The following is a 21,197-nucleotide window of genomic DNA, read 5'->3' on the forward strand; positions in this document are numbered from 1 at the left end:
ACAACGATATTCATCCATTCTTCATTCGAAGGAATGAATTATCAGTCGATAAAGATTGTATCATGTGGGGTACAAGAGTGGTTATACCAAATAAATTCAGGTCCAAATTATTAGGAGACCGCCATGACCAGCACCTGGGAATGTGCTTGACCAAGAGTTTTGCACGCAGTTATTTATGGTGGGCAGGTCTTGATAAAGATATAGAGTACATCGTGAATCAGCGTACGACATGTCAATCGGTAAGCAAGCAACCACCATCAGTACCATTACAGCCATGGAAATGGCCTCCCAGGGTGTAGCCAAGGCAACATATTGATTTTGCTGAGTTAGAAGGACAACAATTGTTCTTTGTGATTGATAGCCATTTGAAGTGGGTTGAGGTGTTCCCAATGTGAAAAATAACAACAAATAAAACATTGGACATTTTATGAAGTTTATTTTCTTCATTTGGCCTCCCAGAAGAAATTGTTTCGGATAATGACCACAATTTTGTTCAGAAGAATTTGCACAGTTCACGAGCAAAAATGGTGTGAAACATACCAAGGTTCCACCATATCTGCTTCGAATGGTGCAGCAGAGCGCACTGTACAAATTGTAAAACATGCCCTCATAAAACAAATGTTAGATCCAAATCCAAAGAAACGACAGTTGTCATTGGATCAGAAATTGGCTAATTTTTTTATTACGTATCGTAATACTCCTCACACAGCTACTGGTAGAACACCAGCAGAGTTGGTTCTCAAACAACAGCCATGAACCAGATTCTCGTTGTTAAAACCAAATTTGGCACAGTCCGTAGAAGAGACACAATTAAGACAGAAAGAGAATCATGATAGAGATAGAGTAAAAGAGAGAAGTGTGAAATTAAATCAGAAGGTGAGAGTGAAGAACCATCGCCATAAATGGTTAAAGTGGTTACTAGGAAGAGTGGTGAAGATATGTGGTCCTCGCACATATTTGGTCACGGTGTTTGATAATGGACAGGTTAGGTTTATTCATATTGATCATATTTTACCTACAGACATGGAAGGAGTTTGAAGGTGGGAATGATTCAATTATTTCTGACTCATCAGATAGTTTTGATATACCAGTAGCATATCCTACATCCAATATACTGGAAACAAATCCAAGAGAAAATCAGAATTTAAGTCTGAGTCTGAGTCAGGAAAACAAAGAGCCTAAAGTTAGATTGAGTTCAAATGAAAATCAAGGACATTCTTTGGAGGAAAACGTTCCTCAGGATGAACCTTGAAAGAGTGTGAAATCAACACCATGTTTGTAAGGTTCTGTTCGAGACTGAAGGTATCCTCTTTGAAACAGAAAACAAGTAGCTAAGTTAAATTTATAAATATTGAAAAAAATAAGTCTATATTCTGTGTTATGTATAAACATGCAAGTTATGTATGATGTTGTTATAATAACTTCTTCATTAAGGAGAGAGAAGTGTAATGTCTGTAAGCTTGGAATGTTTGTAGCTCCACATTGTGGATGTAGACGTATTGTGTATTGCAACTACAGAGTTAATAATTAAACAGAAACAGGATGTTCCAGAGGCTTCCGAGAGAGCTGCCTGCCATTTTAGAAAGCTGTGTGTGCTTGCGCAGAAGAGGAGACAGAGAGAGAGGGGGCACAGAGGGACTTAAGGCGTGTCTGGGTGTTGTGTAGCTGCTTTGGGAGGAAGGAGGGAGACTTTAGAGCTTCACAGCAAATAGGCAAACAAAAATTAGTTGTTACCAGCCACATATTTGCCCGAATTTGGCCTATAACGGAGAGAGAGGAGGAGACATCACAGCACGCTGTGGAGACTGACGCTGGAGAGAGCAGTGAGGTGGGAGAGGAGCACATTGGAGGGCGCAAAAGAGCGAGGAGGTTCTCGGACGAGGCAAATGCCTCCCTCCTGCAGGACATCGAGTTACGCTGGGATGATTTGACACAGGGAGGGCGTGGGAAAGGCGTACCAGAGGATATGGACCGAGAGAGCAGAGGTGGTCTCGTCGGCGAGCAACAAGGTGCGTGAGGGCAACCAATGCCGCAAACGATGGAACGACCTTGTGGGATCCACAAAAGTATTACATTTATTTACATGTACTTATGTATTTATATAATTTAATTTGTAACAGTCATGAGTGACTATCAGCAGATGTGAGGTCTTACACTTTTACCGGGAATGTTTTACGCAAATCTGCGGTCACGGTGTACGTCTTTAGGTACAGAATGATAATTATCTTAATAATCATGATTACATCTGTCGGTTATGTGTTGTATCAGTCTCTGTGACAGTACCTAGCAATGATATCACGCAATGATCTCATGCCATGTCGTCCTGTCACCTTTTACAGAAGAAGTTATCGATGATGAGGTCCGTGCAGAGACGAATGGGTCGGGGACCACCAGTCCCCAGCGACATCACTGAGATGGAGGAGCGGCTGCTCGCACTTGTGGGGAAGCACCCCCGGACAGCCACAGACACATCTGCCAACCCTGAAGTGATGCCATGTGAGTAAAGCTTACACCATTGCGTGATGTAAAGTCAATAGATGCCACACCCACTCATATCCGAACAATCATATATGATAGATGATTTCTAAAATTGTCCGAGAAATAATACTGGCCTAATGAAAATCATTGCAATGCAAATGTGTTGATGGTCATGAAATGTGATGTCTGTGATGATTTTGATAGCGGTGCTGCTTTTGTCGTGCACATGCTGTGTGTAGCGCTGGACTCACCTTGTCACCCTAGCACCCCCTTCTCCTCTAATAACCTCATTTGTGTTTTGAAGCTCAGCCAGCAGTGCATCGCAAGGCAAGGCCACAGAGGCCAGAATGTGGGGGCGTGGGGCCGGACTCTCCGGATGATCCAGGAGCTCCGATTCTCACCCGCTGGGTCTGTTCTCTACGGATGAGAGCGCGGACTTCGGGGAACCTGCATCGCCACGCTCCAGAAGCCATTCCACCCCAAGGCCATCTAGTGGTCCTCCGATCATTCCCGCCTCCACTCTGGAGGTACCGGCCCAAAGCACCTCGCCACAGGGCACCCCATTTGTCCCCAGGATGGCGCCGACCCCGCGGAGGCCTCATGGACGCGGCAGGTCTGGTCCACGAGCGCGACATGAGAGCAGAGAGAGAGTACAGTTATCCAGGAGGACTGTAGACATTTGTGACCAGTTCATCGAAGCATTGGGGGGCATATCCCCAAAGCTGGCCACCATGACTGAGTACGTTCTGCAGATGGCGGAGGCCCTGGATGCGATAGCCAGGAACACTGCTGGCACAGGCCTCCCAGTGGTCCCCGAGCACGGCACTCCACTCCTAGGTTCCGCATCACCACTGTGAATAACAGATGAGAGGAAGGACCAAGATCCTGCTTCTGCATCAGAGAATGTTGCCCCCTCAGCAGTCCCTTCTGGCAATTCTTGGCCCCTCCTGATAGCCAGGTTGTACAGCATGGAGCACACGACCACAAATTTACTTACTTGCTCAGGGTGGTATTGTCGCTCACCTCCTGAGTGGTCCAGACATCTGAAGCGCTGCTTAAGCACAGTTATTGTTTTGTGGACCACATTGCGTGTGTCTCTTTGGCTCTGGTTGTATCGTTTCTCAGCCTCGGTGTGGGTGTAACGCAGCGGGGTCATCAGCCAGATAGCTGGCCATATCGGTTAACACCAAGCATCCAACATTGTCCTTGTGGCTGACACTTAAAGATGTCAGAGACAGCGCTCTCACGCAGGATGTGAGCCTCATCGAAGCTGCCCGGACATTTGACATTCACTGCCATGATGATCTGGTTGTGGCCGACAACTAGTTGGACCTTCAGGGAGTGAAATCCTTTTCTGTTACGAAAACGCTCCGGGTCCTGAGAAGGTGGCCGCATGGTGATGTGAGTGCACTGTATAGCTCCCTGCACCCTGGGGAACTTAGCAATGCGGTAGAATGCTCCAGCCCTGTCAGTCTGAGCCTTCATGGTCATGGGGAAGCTGATAAAGTCCATTGTTCTCGGGTACAGGGCCTCGTGGCCTGTCTAATGCAGCGAAGGGTTGCATGGTGAGACAGAGGGCAAATCTTGACCGCGGAGGCCTGAAAGGAACCGGACGCGTAGAAAGACAGTGCCGCAGTGATCTTGGCCTCGACCGACACTGATGTCCTGATGGCAGGCTGCATATGTGGCCTGATGAGCTCACATATTTCATCGATCACCACTTTGTGGAAGCGCAGTCTCCGAAGGCAGGTGTGGTCGGATACGTGGAGGTAAGACCTCTTTTCCCTGTACGTGCAGGGTGTGTATGATCTGGCCCTCCTCCTCATTCTTGCACGTCTTAAATTGGGGACATAATGATGTGCATCACACATTGAGCCATCTGTAATCTGCAGCATCTGTGTATTAATCGATGTGGGCTGAGAAACGGCTGGCCCCATTGCAATGAAAGTATAATAGCGATTGATCAGAAGCAATAATTTCCTCACTAAAATACACCTCGAGTAAACTACCAATAGTCCAGAGTCTGAAAATATGTCACCTGAGAAGAACTCCAGAGTCAATCCAAACTCTCCTGAAGTTGAAGCAGCCTTTTGAATAAAGCGACCTGCGATTTTAAAAATGGCAGCCACACCGCTGGCTTTAGTTCAGAATAGTTCCACTTTTTCTGGGTGTTTTTTTGGGTGAGCGATGTTGTGGCCGAGACGTGTGCGAGGTGGTGAAAGTGACAGTGGGCAATCTCCTGGGCGGTAGTTTCGCCAAATGTGCTCTTTACAACAAAAAAAATGGGTGGGCGGTATTATTGAATCTCGTTGTTAATTCCGTGCGGAAATGACGCTGGGCGATATTATGGGCGTTGATTTTGCTCATTCTGATGATCCCGCCCAAAAAAAGTGGGCGCGCGGTGTTATTTTTTTCCCGGCGTTATGCACATGGGGAAAGTAATGCTTGCCGATAAGTTTCTGAAAAATGCTCGTCAGTTTCCATTTTGTGGCTAAATGGCCGATATATGGGCGTTATATGTCATTTCAGCGGTAAAATGGGCGGTAAGTGGGTGTTAAGCATGCAAAAAACATGGAAAACGCTAAAAACATGGAAAAAGCCCTAAAACTCTGGTTTTTCAACTTGAATACATAACGAGAAGATTTTCTAAGTTAAACATTGTGGAGGCCAGCCGATACAAGAACAACAGGCCGTATAGCTGTCAGCCGGAGCTCAGCGGGTAGCACTCTCGCCTCTGAGTCAGAAAGTTGTGGGTTCAAGTCCCACTCCAGAGATTGAGCAGATAAATATAGGCTGACACTCCCAGTGCAGTGCTGAGGGAGTGAATGTTTAAGGTGGTGGATGGGGTGCCAATCAAGCGGGCTGCTTTGTCCTGCGTTGTTGGAGCTGCACTCATCCAGGCAAGGGGAGACTATTCCTGACTTGTGCCTTGTAGGTGGCGGAAACGCTTTGGGGAGTCAGGAGGTGAGACACTCACCCCAGAATACTCAGCCCCTGACCTGCTCTTGTTGCCACAGTATTTATGTGGCTGGTCCAGCTAGGAATGACTTGGTTAGTCCAGTGTTGGAGCTGTAAAGACATAGAAACATAGAAACATAGAAAATAGGTGCAGGAGCAGGCCATTCGGCCCTTCTAGCCTGCACCGCCATTCAATGAGTTCATGGCTGAACATGCAACTTCAGTACCCCATTCCTGCTTTCTCACCATACCCCTTGATCCCCCTAGTAGTAAGGACTACATCTAACTCCTTTTTGAATATATTTAGTGAATTGGCCTCAACAACTTTCTGTGGTAGAGAATTCCACAGGTTCACCACTCTCTGGGTAAAGAAGTTCCTCCTCATCTCGGTCCTAAAAGGCTTACCCTTTATCCTCAGACTGTGACCCCTGGTTCTGGACTTCCCCAACATTGGGAACATTCTTCCTGCATCTAACCTGTCCAAACCCATCAGAAATTTAAACGTTTCTATGAGGTCCCCTCTCATTCTTCTGAACTCCAGTGAATACAAGCCCAGTTGATCCAGTCTTTCTTGATAGGTCAGTCCCGCCATCCCGGGATTCAGTCTGGTGAACCTTCGCTGCACTCCCTCAATAGCAAGAATGTCCTTCCTCAGGTTATGAGACCAAAACTGTACACAATACTCCAGGTGTGGCCTCACCAATGCCCTGTACAACTGTAGCAACACCTCCCTGCCCCTGTACTCAAATCCCCTCGCTATGAAGGCCAACATGCCATTTTCTTTCTTAACCGCCTGCTGTACCTGCATGCCAACCTTTAATGACTGATGTACCATGACACCCAGGTCTCGTTGCACCTCCCCTTTTCCTAATCTGTCACCATTCAGATAATAGTCTGTCTCTCTGTTTTTACCACCAAAGTGGATAACCTCACATTTATCCACATTATACTTCATGTGCCATGCATTTGCCACTCACCTAACCTATCCAAGTCGCTCTGCAGCCTCATAGCATCCTCCTCGCAGCTCACACTGCCACCTAACTGAGTGTGATCCGCAAATTTGGAGGTACTACATTTAATCCCCTCGTCTAAATCATTAATGTACAGTGTAAACAGCTGGGGCCCCAGCACAGAACCTTGCGGTACCCCACTAGTCACCGCCTGCCATTCTGAAAAGTCCCCATTTACTCCTACTCTTTGCTTCCTATATGACAAAACCGTTCTCAATCCATGTCAGCACACTACCCCCAATCCCATGTGCTTTAACTTTGCACATTAATCTCTTGTGTGGGACCTTGTCGAAAGCCTTCTGAAAGTCCAAATATACCACATCAACTGGTTCTCCCTTGTCCACTCTACTGGAAACATCCTCAAAAAATTCCAGAAGATTTGTCAAGCATGATTTCCCTTTCACAAATCCATGCTGACTTGGACCTATCATGTCACCTCTTTCCAAATGCGCTGCTATGACATCCTTAATAATTGATTCCATCATCTTACCCACTACCGATGTCAGGCTGACCGGTCTATAATTCCCTGTTTTCTCTCTCCCTCCTTTTTTAAAAAGTGGGGTTACATTGGCTACCCTCCACTCGATAGGAACTGATCCAGAGTCAATGGAATGTTGGAAAATGACTGTCAATGCATCCGCTATTTCCAAGTCCACCTCCTTAAGTACTCTGGGATGCAGTCCATCAGGCCCTGCGGATTTATCGGCCTTCAATCCCATTAATTTCCCCAACACAATTTCCAGACTAATAAGGACTTCCCTCAGTTCCTCCTCCTTACTAGACCCTCTGACCCCTCTTATATCTGGAAGGTTGTTAATGTCCTCCTTAGTGAATACCGAACCAAAGTACTTGTTTAATTGGTCCGCCATTTCTTTGTTCCCCGTTATGACTTCCCCTGATTCTGACTGCAGGGGACCTACGTTTGTTTTTACTAACCTTTTTCTCTTTACATATCTATAGAAACTTTTGCAATCCGTCTTAATGTTCCCTGCAAGCTTCTTATCGTACTCCATTTTCCCTGCCCTAATCAAACCCTTTGTCCTCCTCTGCTGAGTTCTAAATTTCTCCCAGTCTCCGGGTTCACTGCTATTTCTGGCCAATTTGTATGCCACTTCCTTGGCTTTAATACTATCCCTGATTTCCCTTGATAGCCACGGTTGAGCCACCTTCCCTTTTTTATTTTTACGCCAGACAGGAATGTACAATTGTTGTAGTTCATCCATGCGGTCTCTAAATGTCTGCCATTGTCCATCCACAGTCAACCCCTTAAGTATCATTCGCCAATCAATCCTAGCCAATTCACGCCTCATACCTTTAAAGTTACCCTTCTTTAAGTTCTGGACCTTGGTCTCTGAATTAACTGTTTCATTCTCCATCCTAATGCAGAATTCCACCATATTATGGTCACTCTTCCCCAAGGGGCCTCGCACAACAGGATTGCTAATTAATCCTCTCTCATTACACAACACCCAGTCTAAGATGGCCTCCCCCCTAGTTGGTTCCTCGACATATTGGTCTAGAAAACCATCCCTTATGCACTCCAGGAAATCCTCCTCCACTGTATTGCTTCCAGTTTGGTTAGCCCAATCTATGTGCATATTAAAGTCACCCATTATAACTGCTGCACCCTTATTGCATGCACCCCTAATTTCCTGTTTGATGCCCTCCCCAACATCACTACTACTGTTTGGAGGTCTGTACACAACTCCCACTAACGTTTTTTGCCCTTTGGTGTTCTGCAGCTCTACCCATATAGATTCCACATCATCCAAGCTAATGTCCATTCTAACTGTTGCATTAAAGACCCAGTTGTCCAAAGAATACTTGTCGATCAATGAAAAGTAATGGCTAACGGGCATTTCATAAATATTTCAAGAGCATTTGTCAATTCAAATGACCCCATCCTATTACTGGAAAAGTGTTTATGTTCACTTTGAACCCTAGGAGTTATCTGGATTGTGAGTGATGGGATTTGAAGCAAGCGTCTCAGAGATCAATAAGTGGAAGGCTATCTCCATTACCATCATCTGGGCGATGGCAGACAGCTTAGTCTCTCACCTATATCTGTGAAGACTTATGTATTTAAGTATCACGTCTGTGACTGAGAGAGAATCAGATCGTCACTGAACTTCTTGGTTGTTAAAATGTGCTGAGCGCAAAATACGATTGCCTAAAATTGGGGAAAAAAATGAAAGATGTGCATTTATATAATGCCTTTCACGACCTCAGGGCATCAGGATGACCCAAAGCACTTTACAGACAATGAAGTGATTTTTTTTGATGTCGTCACTGTTGCAACATAAGAACCATGGCAGCCAATTTGTGCACAGCAAGCTCCCACAAACAGCAATGTGATAATGACCAGATAATGTGTTTATTAGTGATGTTGATTGAGGGATAAATATTGATCCCAGCACACCGAGGATAACTCCCCTGGTCTTCTTCGAAATAGTGCCGTGGGATCTTTTGCGTCCACCTGAGAGGGCAGGCGGGGCCTCGGTTTAACGTCTCATCCGAAAGACGGCACCTCCGACAGTGCAGCACTCCCTCAGCACTGCACTGGAAGCGTCAGTCTGGATGTTTTGTGCTCAAGTTCCTGGAGTGGGACTTGAACCCACAACCGGCTGACTTCGAGGCGAGTGTGATGCCCACTGAGTCACGGCTGACATGGATAGAGAAGAGATGGGAAATAAGTTAAACACAAAAAAATCACAAGAACGGAAACGATCAGGTAGCACCTGCGGAAGTTGAGATAAGATCTCCTGAGCGGATGAAGTTGGTGACAGTCTGGGAAACAAGGGAATATGAAGGAGTGTATATGGTGTGAAACATATATATTACGCTTTCAATGGATCCGCTGATTAAATTATTGTAGCATCGCGTTCCTTAGTGGCGATTGTGAGAAATAAAATGTTGTGTCATTTATTTCACAGCACAGTAAGAAATGTGCAAATCCCCTGGGAGGACAGACGCACCAACGTCAGTGTTCTCGGCCAGGCCAACATCCCCAGCATCGAAGCACTGACCACACTCGACCAGCTCCGTTGGGCGGGCCACATTGTCCGCATGTCCGCCACCAGACTCCCAAAGCAAGCGCTCTACTCGCAACTCCGACACGGCAAGCGAGCCCCAGGTGGGCAGAGGAAACGTTTCAAGCACACCCTCAAAGCCTCTTGGATAAAGTGCAACATCCCCACCGACACCTGGGAGTCCCTGGTCAAAGACCGCCCTAAGTGGAGGGCGCTGAGCACCTCGAGTCTCGTCGCCGAGAGCGTGCAGAAATCAAGCGCAGGCAGCGGAAGGAGCGTGCGGCAAACCAGACTCCCCACCCTCCCTTTCCTTCAACAACTGTCTGCCCCACCTGTGACAGAGACTGTAATTCCCGTATTAGGCTGTACAGTCACCTGAGAACTCACTTTTAGAGTGGAAGCAAGTCTTCCTCGATTTCGAGGGACTGCCTATGATGATGAGTAAGAAACAAACCTTTCCCCGCTACATTTAAATCAGCCTGAGAATCTAGCTGCGAAGTACAGAATTATGTTGCAGAAAGCCTCAAGGACAGCAGTGAAAACGAAGGGAGGCGGTGTAGGTAGCGCTGCGCATGGTTATGAGTAGAGGTGTCCCCCACTCAGAGAATTTGACAGGAGGTCCAAGGAACCATAGAATCATAGAAACTTACAGCACGGAAGGAGGCCATTTCGGCCCATCGTGTCCGCGCCAGCCGACCAAGTGCCATCCAGTCTAATCCCACTTTCCAGCGCTGGGTCTGTAGCCCTGTAGATTACGGCACTTCAGGTGCACATCCAAGTACTTTTTAAATGTGGTGAGGGTTTCTGCCTCTACCGCCCTTTCAGGCAGTGAGTTCGTGACCCCCACCACCCTCTGGGTGAAAAACTTCCCCTCAAATCCCCTCTAAACCTGCTACCAATCATTTTAAATCTATGCCCCCAGGTTGTTGACCCATCTGCTAAGGGAAATAGCTCCTTCCTATCCACTCTATCTCGGCCCCTCATAATTTTACACACCTCAATAAGGTTTCCCATCAGCCTCCTCTGTTCCAAAGTAAAACAACCCCACCCTATCCAATCTTTCCTCATAGCTATAATTCTCCAGTCCAGTCAACATCCTGGTAAATCTGCTCTGTACCCTCTCGAGTGCAGTCAGCAGATAGCGGGTGTAATTCCCCCTCCAGGCTGATACTCCCATGGACTGCTTTATGAATGGAGATGGCCATCCATCAGAGGAGACACTAAAACAGCCCCCTGCAGGTGGTTGGTGCAAACATTATTTGACTAGCAGTATGGCATTCTCCCAAGGTTCTGGTCATGAATCCGTCTTTTTCTATTTTATTTATTTATTGGATGTGGCTTGTTGGCAAGGCCGGCATTTGTTGCCCTTGAGAAGGTGGTGGTGAACCACCTTCTTGAACCGCTGCAGTTTGAGACGATTGAGTGTCACGCTGGGCTATTTCAGAGGGCAGTTAAGAACCAACCACATTGCTGTGGATCTGGAGTCACATATAGGCCAGACCAGGTAAGGACGGCAGATTTCCTTGCCTAAAGAGCATTTGTGAACGTGCATGGTTTACAGGTGAGGCAGGAGTAGAGGCCGTGTATGCACGAGAGGGGAAAGTTAGGTGTTTGTTTGCATGCCCCTGCTGCGTGCTGGACTTCTCTACGGTGTGCGTGGACGTGCTGTGGAACTAAGTGTTCTCAAGTTGAACATAAGGAATATAAGCAGGAACAGGCCATTCGGCCCCTCGAGCCTGCTCTGCCATTCAATGAGATCACGGCTGATCTTCGACCTGAACTCCACCATTCTGCACTATTGCCATATCCCTGGATTCCCTTAGTATCCAAAGTATCCACAGCCCTCTGGGGGTAGAGAATTCCAAAGATTCACAACCTTTCGGGTGACGAAACTTCTCCTCAACTCAGTCCTAACTGGCCGACCCCTTATTCTCAGACGGTGACCCCTAGTTCTAGCCTTGTGAATGGTAAAAATGTAACGGGTGAGGCGTTAGAAGTGGTTATGCAAAGTATTTGCCTTGGTAGGAGAGTATTATAGAAAGAAATTTCCATGGCCAATTCCCCAATTTTCCAACGCTTTGCGGCTGATTTTCATCAGCCCACCGCCGGCTGCCACTGACATTCCTCCTGCAGATCCTCCTTAAGATCCACCCAGTGCCACTTTCGGGGCGGCCTGGAACGGGCGGGAAGGGAGAGCCGCCGGGAAGCGCCCGCTGACGTCAGCGGACGGCCGAGTGGCGCAACTGAGCTCCCGCCCGCCGAGCTCCCAGACTCCTGCGGGCGGTGGGTCGGCGGGACTCGGCGGCAGAACGGGGGGTGGACCGGTGGCGAGAGGCCGGTCTGTCCCCGACGGTAAGTACGAAGAACCTGAATAAAAGATAAGCGAAAATTCACAAAAAAATTTCAACAGCGACTTCCCTGGATTAGGTCCCCCGATAGTTTTTGTATTTTTTATTTGTGATTTTTATTTTTACCTCTTCGACCCTCCGTGCGCCCGACTCCATCCTCGGCGGCACTTGGGCGGCAAGCGCCTCTGCCGCCGACAATGAGACCTCCCGCCTGCTGCCGCCCAGATTGGCGGCATGCGTCGTCCACTTGCCGCCTGCCGACCTTCAAGGGACCTCGGCCATGAATATCCCGCCCAAAGTACTGTCCGGCACTCGCCGGCCATCGGCGGCACTTTGGGCGGCCAAGGCCTTGCTGAAAATCGGCCCCTTTCTGTTACGCCCTTATATACACAGCAGTTGGCAGAGTTCCAGATCTCAAGGTATATACGGCGACTGTATGCAAGCGACTGAGGCTGAGGTGTTTGGAATAGCATAAGGAAGTCATGGTAAGTGCTGTATCAATTAGAGATTCTGTGATTTGTGCATTATGTTACGTAAATTTGTCCATGTTCACTCATTGTGCACAAACGCAAGAAGTATGCAAATGGGTAAGTGCACCAATGAACTGGTAATGTCCCATCTGCTCTCTTCACAGAGCAAAGAGAACCCCGTGGAGCACCAGGCACGTTGGAGGAGCTTCACACGAGTAGCACCTCTGGCACATGGACAGATACACACACTGAAGGAGCTGGTGCTACTGAGGAAGCGCAGGATTACAAAAGGTTAGCAGTTCTGAGAAGCCAGCTGGTACAGAGCGGGGGAATAGTGTGCCGAGAGTCTGCTCTCTGGCGATACAGATCTCCATGGGCTTGCTGTCAAAACTGAGCCTCTTTCGGCCGCAGGGGCCTTTCGTGATGTCCCAAAACGCTTGACACTCACTTTGAAATGTATGAGGTTGGGGAACCAACACAATCTTCCTCAAAGTAGAGCAGGGGTATCTCGACTTTGTGGACGACAAAAGTGCCAATCGTGGAGCCTTGTGGCCCACGGGTAAAACTTAAGTCAGTGCTCCCATTAGTTTTCATTCTCTCACGTTGCTGTTGCTAACATTGAGGATTTATCTAAAATTTGACACCGAGCCACACAAGGAGAAATTACGGCAGATGATCAAAGAGGTAGGTTTTTAATCATGTAACCTACATGGTTGCTGCTTGCACCATTGCAAGGTGTACCACCAGAGGGCATCGCAGTGGGAGACTTGCAGGTTACCTGTACAGGTGTGCCTGGCCCAGTATAAAAGGCAGGCCACCATGTGTGATCCGGACTTTGGAGTTATCAATAAAGGACTAAGGTCACTACAGTTCAAGTACAACACATTGCCTCGTGGATGCATCATCAGAGCATCTAAGGACATAACATTTTTAAGGAGCGTCTTGAAGGAGGAAAGAGAGGTAGAGAGGCGGGGAGGTTTAGGGAGGGAGTTCCAGAGCTTAGGGCCGAGGCAACAGAAGGCACGGCCACCAATAGTTGAGCGATTATAATCAGGGATGCTCAAGAAGGCAGAATTTGAGGAGCACAGCTATCTTGTGGGGTTGTGGGGCTGGAGGAGATTACAGAGATAGGGAGGGGCGAGATCATGGAGGGATTTGTAAACAAGGATGAGAATTTTGAAATCGAGGCGTTGCTTAACTGGGAGCCAATGTAGGTCAGCGAGCACAAGGGTGAGCGGGACTTGGTGCGAGTTAGGACACGGGCAGCCGAGTTTTGGATGACCTCAAGTTTATGTAGGGTAGAATGTGGGAGGCTGGCCAGGAGTGCATTGGAATAGTCAAGTCTAGAGGTAACAAACAGAACGAAGCTGTGAACTTTAACTATTAGCACAAACAGGACTGGGGTTTCAAGATCCAGATTCCCAAGGCATGGAGTCTGCATGTAGCCCAAGGACTGGAATTTAAGCAGCCTTAAAACAAAATGACCAACGGATGGCAAAAGGGGAGTCCATGCTGGAATAATTGTACATGGACTCAGAAAGCTGACATGGGTCAAATGGCCTTTACTCAACCTAGAGTTTCTTCTATTGAAATGAAAAGCTACAACTTATTAGTAACACATATATATGGACCTATTTCCTTTAGCAGAGAGGTCAATAACTAGGGAGCATACATTCAAAGTAATTGGTAGCAGGATGAGAAGGGAATTGAGAAAACCTTTTTTCCACCCAGAGGGTGGTGGGGGTCTGGAACTCACTGCCTGAAAGGGTGGGAGAAGCAGAAACCCTCATCGCATTTAAAAAGTACTTGGATGTGCACTTGAAGTGCCGTAACCTACAGGGCTACGGACCAAAAGCTGGAAAGTGGGATTAGGCGATATGGCTCTTTATCGGCCGGCGCGGACACGATGGGCTAAATGGCCTCCTTCTATGCCAAAATGATCCTATTTTTTAAATAGTCAACCTTCCATGGTTTTTCAAGAACACTTGAAGTCTTCAGATGAAGCAGCGTTCGAGGCCGGGAATTTTCGGACCAGAGTCCGCTGATGTCATTTCCGTGTCCACATTTGGTCAGCGCACTTTGCTGGCGGGAGGATGTAATTACAGAATGACGACTTTACACTCAGATCGTTTACAGCTGAGTGGCTTGCTAGACCACTTCCGAAGAGTCAACAAAATAGTGCGTGTCCGTTGGACCAGGTAGGGAGAGCATATTCGCAGTGGGTAGCACACGCGCTCTCTGAATCAGAAGGTTGTGGCTTCAAGTCCCACTCCAGGGACTTGAGCACATAAATCTCGGCTGACACTCCCAGTGCAGTGCTGAGGGAGTGCTGCACTGTTGGAGGTGCCGTCTTTCAGATGAAACGTTAAACCGAGGCCCCGTCTGCTCTCTCAGGTGGACGCAATAGATCCCATGGCATTATTTCGAAGAAGAGCAGGGGAGTTCTCCCCGGTGTCCTGGGGCCAATATTTATCCCTCAATCAACAGAACAAAAAACAGATTATCTGGTCATTATCACATTGCTGTTTGTGGGAGCTTGCTGTGCGCAAGTTGGCTGCCCCGTTTCCCACATTACAACAGTGACTGCACTCCAAAAGTACTTCATTGGCTGTAAAGCGCGTTGAGACTTCCGGTGGTCGTGAAAGGTGCTATATAAATGCAAGTCTTTCTTTCTTTCCTGAAGGACGTAAGTGAACTAGTTGGGTTTGTAAGGATAATCCAGCAGCAAGACTTTGAATATATTATATATAGGTGTGTGTTAAGCATTGTTGCTGGGACCGAAAATGTAATTGCCTGGGAAAGGTGCCAAATAGAAGTTGACAGAATATGCACTTTAATTAAATTATCACAAGAATATTTAGTGCTTCATTCCCTCCGGAGAAATGGAAGCCATCCCATAATTATGCAGCTTCCCCCTGTCGGAAATTGTGACGGACTCGCACCGAGTTGCAGCGTGGACAAAGTCCTCTGTGAATTGGACAGGGCCTTTCGATGAGTTGGGGGCGCAAAGGTTGAAACGGAGTAATTAGCCATTTAATGACATACTCGTTGGATTCATTTAGAAGCTAAATGTTGCAGAAGTACTGAAATAAATTGACGTGAACTCTCATGAAGTGTAAGTGTCAGTTTAGCTCAGTTGGTAGCGCTTATCTCGTAACCAAAAGGTGTACACACTGATTGTTGCATCACGGAAATAGGCCGATCGGCCCAAGCAGCCTATGTCAGTGTCCACCCTTCAAACAGTTCTCACCATTATTTATTCAACCTGTTCCCATACTATCACCTCCTTTTTCTTCATTCAATTATCCAATCTAATCATGAATGTAGAAAGAAAGAAAGAGAGATAGACTTGCATTTATATAGCGCCTTTCTCCCCATCATCATAGGCAGTCCCTCGAAATCGAGGAAGACTTGCTCCCACTCTAAAAATGAGTCCTTAGGTGACTGAACAGTCCAATACGAGAGCCAGTCCCTGTCACAGGTGGGACAGATAGTCGTTGAGGGAAGGGGTGGGTGGGACAGGTTTGCTGCCTGCGCTTGGTTTCTGCATGCTCTCGGCGATGGGACTCGAGGTGCTCAGCGCCCTCCCGGATGCACTTCCTTCACTTAGGACGATCTTTGGCCAGGGACTCCCAGGTGTCGATGGTGATGTTGCACTTTATCAAGGAGACTTTGAGGGTGTCCTTGAAACGTTTCCTCTGCTCACCTGGGGCTCGCTTGCCGTGTAGGAGTTCTGAGTAGAACGCTTGCTTTGGGAGTCTTGTGTCAGGCATGCGAACAATGTGGCCCGCCCAATTGAGCTGGTCGAGTGTGGTCAGTGCTTCAATGCTGGGGATGTACCTTTAGCTGCTGAGAGTTATGTCCCCTGCCCGGTGTGTCTAGAATTAAGAGGCACAGTCTCGGGATAAGGGGTCTGCCATTTAAGACAGAGATGAAATTCTCTACCCCTTGAGTACTACCCAATGAAGTACTTTTGGAGACATTAAACCGAGGCCCTTTCTGCTCTCTCAGGTGGACGTAAAAGATCCCATGGCCACTATTTGGAAGAAGAGCAGGTGAGTTCTTCCCAGTGCCTTGGGCCAATATTTATCCCTCAATCAACATCACTAAAAAACAGATGATCACATTATCACATTGCTGTTTGTGGGAGCTTGCTGTGCGCAAGTTGGCTGCACTCGAAAACTACTTTGTTGGCTGCAAAGCCCTTTGAGACGTCCGGTGGTCGTGAGAGGCGTTACGTAAATGCAAGTCTTTCTTTTCATTCTGAGGGATGTGGCAAGCCGCTGTTTAAATGTAACGGCTGCTTTCTGTTAGCCAATCGAGCTCTCAGCAGGTGCAGGCAAGCCTCAATTTTTAATCATTTCAAGAATGAGATATTCTTGGGAAAAGACACTGGCAGCCTTACTCCCGCTGGCCTCTGCGTCCTGAAGCTAAATATCCAAAACTGTGTGGATAGTGAATTGTACCAGGTACAGGAAATCCAGTTAACGAAACCTACTGTTTCCGAGAAAATCAAATAAAAACACTCAACTGAATGATTGAAATCCAACTCCCAGTAAAAACGTCTTTCAGATAATGCCGAGCGTGGATAATTGAGAAGCCGTTGTAACCACATTGCCATGAATTGCAAAAATGCCTCTCTGAATTCCTTAAATTATGACAGTTTGCGACGAATTAAAAGCTGCTCATTACCTTGGCAACAGGAACTCCCTCAGGGGGGCGACAGTGCAGGATTATCTTCCCTTCCAGGGGAACCTCTTTTGCCTGTGGATCTTGCTCAAAATTTTTCCTCAAATCTGTAGAAAAATGAAAAAAATCGGCAGGTTAATTTATTTTCCAACGCTTGTGAATTACTTTCGGTCCCGATTAGAAGCCGAGGTTCTTGTCCTAGCGTGACCCTGTCTACGAAATCGACGTTCTTTCAACTCAACGCCATCACCTTGACGTTTGTCGGTTGTGGCTCAGTGGGTAGCACCCTCGAGAAACTGTGGAGGGATGTGATCGGGGCCCAGGAGAGGCGTGAGTTCGGGGCCAGGGGCCCAGGGGCAGCACGGGGCCAGCCCACACTGCGATATGTGCGTGCACTAGGCCCGTGCAGCAGAGCAGGTCTCCAGTCGTCCTGGTTAATCCCTGCCACTGGACCAAGACCTAGCTCTGTCAAGCCCGTGTGGTGGCTGGTGTGCAACGGCCACCCCACGTTAAAAAAATCCACGCACAGGCATCTTCCACCCTTCAACATGTAGTTCAGGACCTGGAATATTAGGTCCTTCATTGAAACATCTGTGTACTCATCCTTTTGTGGCGTGGAAGCAAGTCATCCTCGCTTTGAGGGACTGCCTAGCATGATGATGATGATGAGCACCCTTGCCTCTAAGTCAGAAGGTTGTGGGTTCAAGGCCCATTTCAGGGACTTGCGTACAAAAATACAGGCTGACACTCCCAGTGCAGTGCTGAGGGAGCCCCGCACTGTCGGAGGTGCCGTCTTTCGGATGAGGCGTTGAGCCGAGGCAGCGTCTGCTCTCTCAGGTGGACGTAAAATATCCCACAGCACTATTTCGAAGGTGAGCAGGGCAGTTATACCTGGTGTCCTGGGGCCAATATTTATCACCTCAATCAACACAACAAAAAAAACAGATGATCTGGGTCATTATCACATTGCTGTTTGTGGGAGCTTGCTGTGCGCAAATTGGCTGCCGCGTTTCCCACATTACAACAGTGACTACACTCCAAAAATACTTCATTGGCTGTAAAGTGCTTTGAGACGTCCGGTGGTCGTGAAAGGCGCTATATCAATGCAAGTCTTTCTTTCTTGGCAGCTGAGCATCTGAAGGAAAACATTTTGCAGGGCTACGGGGAAAGGGCGGGGGAGTGGAACTATCTGAGAGTCGGCACGGGCTCGACGGGCCGAATGGCCACCTTCTGTGCTGTAACCGTTCTAGGATTCTATGAGCTCACTTTTTATTAAAACTTAATTTTCTGCCCCCATCCCCCCCCAATTTGTTCTGTTTACTCTTTGCACTCAGTATGTTTGCTGATCTGGAACGCACTGCCTGAAAGGGGCGCTGGAAGCAGATTCAATTGTAACCATCAAAGAGAATTGGATAAATACTTGAAGATATATAATTTACAGGGCTATGGGGAAAGAGCAGGGGGAGTGAGACTAATTGGAGAGAATTCGTTCAAAGGGCCGGTACAGGCGCGATGGCTGAATAGCCTCCTTCCACGCTGTATCATACTATATTCCCCAGAGTTTAGCAGAATGAGAGGTGATCCAATTGAAACATATCGGCCGAGAAATTGGGTGCATCTGTGCCTTCCGTTAGCCCCCCCGGGGGGGGGGCATTTGCGGCCGGGCGCGGTGCTGACAACACCCACCATATTGGGCGGGGGTTCAGCGGCGGCGATACAGCGTTGCGCCCGGTATCATGCGCCTGGAGATCGTGCGCAGCATCTCGTTAGCGCTGTGGACCCGGAATTCACGTTCGCCCCAGGCAGCGCCGGGCCGGTGTGCAGCGCCGCTGAAGCGTGTGCCCTGGTAACGCTCCGAGAAAGAAGTAGATGCGCTCGATGTAGCTCCTCACTTCCTTCCGGGAGCGCTAAAGCCAATTTTTTGAGGCGGGGGGGGGGGGGGAAACATTAGCGCCTGCTGCTAAGTTCCTCGTCTCTCAAAAGTTACCGCCCCCAAATGGGGCGATAATCAATTTCTCCCCCATAAAATTCTTAAGGGGCTAGGCACGGTTAATGCTGAGAAAATGTTTCCCCTGACTGGGGAGTCTAAAACACGGGGTCTCAGTCCCAGAATAAGGGATCGGCCATTTTGCACCATGTACTGTAAATGGACTATGTACAGTTGACACCTCAAGTCGCTGGAGAAATACCACCAATGATGTCTCTGCAAGATCCTACAAATCCCTTGGGAGGACAGACGCACCAACATTGGCGCCCTCGACCAGGCCCACATCCCCAGCATTGAAGCACTGACCACAACTGATCAGCTCCACTGGGCGGGCCACATTGTCCACATGCCTGACACGAGACTCCCAAAGCAAGCGCTCGACTTGGAACTCCTTCACGGCAAACGAGCCAAAGGTGGGCAGAGGAAACGTTGCAAGGGCACCCTCAAAGCCTCCCTGATAAAGTGCAACATCCCCACTGACACCTGGGAGCCCCTAGCCAAAGACCGCCCTAAGTGGAGGAAGTGTATCCGGGAGGGAGCTGAGCACCTCGAGTCTCATCGCTGAGAGCACGCAGAAAGCAAGCGCAGGCAGCGGAAGGAGCGTGCGGCAAACCAGACTCCCCACCCTTTCCCTCAACGACTGTCTATCCCACCCGTGACAGGGACTGTGGCTCTCGTATTGGACTGTTCAACCACATCAGGACTCGTTTTTCGAGTGGAAGCAAGTCTTCCTTGATTCCGAGGGACTGCCTATGCTGCTGATGATGATGATGACTGAGATGAAGAGAAACTCCTTCACTCAGAGGGTGGTGAATCTTTGGAATTCTCTACCCCAGAGGGCTGTGGAGGCTCAGTCGTTGAGTATATTCAAGACAGAAATTGATAACATTTTGGGAACTAAGGGAATGAAGGGATATGGGGATCGGGCGGGAATGTGGAGTTGAGGTAGAAGATCAGCCGTGACCGAGTAAGGGGTCGGCCATTTAGGACTGCGAGGAGGAGAAACTTCTTCACTCGGAGGGTGCTGAATTTTTGGAATTCTCTGCCCCGGAGAGCTGCGGAGGTTCCTATCCGGAGACTGTGACCCCCTGGTTCTAGACTCCCCAGCCAGGGGAAACATCCTCCCTGCATCTACCCTGTCGAGCCCTGTAAGAATTTTGTATGTTTCAATGAGATCACCTCTCCTTCTAAACTCAAGAGGGCAGAATTAGAGGAGCACAGAGATCTCGATCTCGGTGGGGGGGGGGGGGGGGTGTTGTTGGCCTGGAGGAGACAGTTCGAAGATTGGTAATGATTGTGTGACAGATTTTTGACAGGTAGTTTCGATGAGGACATTTGCTCTATAATTTGGCAGGAGAATTCCCTACCTCTTTCGAACCGAGGGCGCAAATAAACGATTGCACAGAATCACTGACAAGTCGAGTCTTAGAATGAACAAAAGAGTTCGGAGGAGTATGGCTGGTGTTGATAATCCAGTACCAGAAATAGCAACATGCCAGGCAATATAATTGGAGTGACAATGTTTGCTGCTCCGTTGTTCAACTCAATCTCAGTGCTCTGTTCTGAATCACCAGCATCATCGCTCATTATGCTTCCTGAATACATCCATTCCACTCGGAACGCCACAAGGTGATGGACTGCACAACGGGAAGAAGGGAGAAAAATACCCATTGAAGGCTTTGCATCATCATCATCATAGGCTGTCCCTCGAAATCGAGGAAGACTTGCTTCCACTCTAAAAGTGAGTTCTCAGCTGACTGTACAGTCCAATACGGGAATCACAGACTCTGTCACAGGTGGGGCAGACAGTGGTTGAAGGAAAGGGTGGGTGGGGAGTCTGGTTTGCCGCACGCTCCTTCCGCTGCCTGCACTTGATTTCTGCATGCTCTCGGTGACGAGACTCGAGGTGCTCAGTGCCCTCCCGGATGCACTTCCTCCACTTAGGGTGGTCTTTGGCCAGGGATTCCCAGGTGTCGGTGGGAATGTTGCATTTTATCAAGGAGCCTTTGAGGGTGTTCTTGAAACGTTTCCTCTGCCCACCTGGGACTCGCTTGCCGTGTAGGAATTCCAAGTAGGAGCGCTTGCTTTGGGAGCCTTGTGTAGGGCATGCGGACAATGTGGCCCGCCCAACGGAGCACGGTAGCAGACCCTGTCTCGCTCACATGTTAACGAGTCTGTTCTCGCCACAGAAGCTGCCCAACTGGCTGCAAGACTCCAGCGTTTTTTTT

At 48.3% G+C, this 21,197-nt stretch overlaps 1 protein-coding gene across 8 annotated transcripts in view; it reads right to left on the minus strand.

The window, feature by feature from the left end:
* The window catches only part of LOC139235022 (netrin receptor UNC5D-like), a 664,622-nt gene that overhangs the window by 184,609 nt on the left and 458,816 nt on the right, over positions 1-21,197 (minus strand). For all 8 annotated transcript variants that reach the window (XM_070866105.1, XM_070866104.1, XM_070866107.1 and 5 more), the window contains one exon: positions 16,986-17,089. In XM_070866105.1, the coding sequence (XP_070722206.1) occupies positions 16,986-17,089 (104 nt within the window). The remainder of the gene's footprint in view (positions 1-16,985; positions 17,090-21,197) is intronic.

The sequence above is a fragment of the Pristiophorus japonicus genome, chromosome 22 (genome assembly GCF_044704955.1).
Source record: "Pristiophorus japonicus isolate sPriJap1 chromosome 22, sPriJap1.hap1, whole genome shotgun sequence".
Classification (NCBI taxonomy): Eukaryota; Metazoa; Chordata; class Chondrichthyes; family Pristiophoridae; genus Pristiophorus; species Pristiophorus japonicus.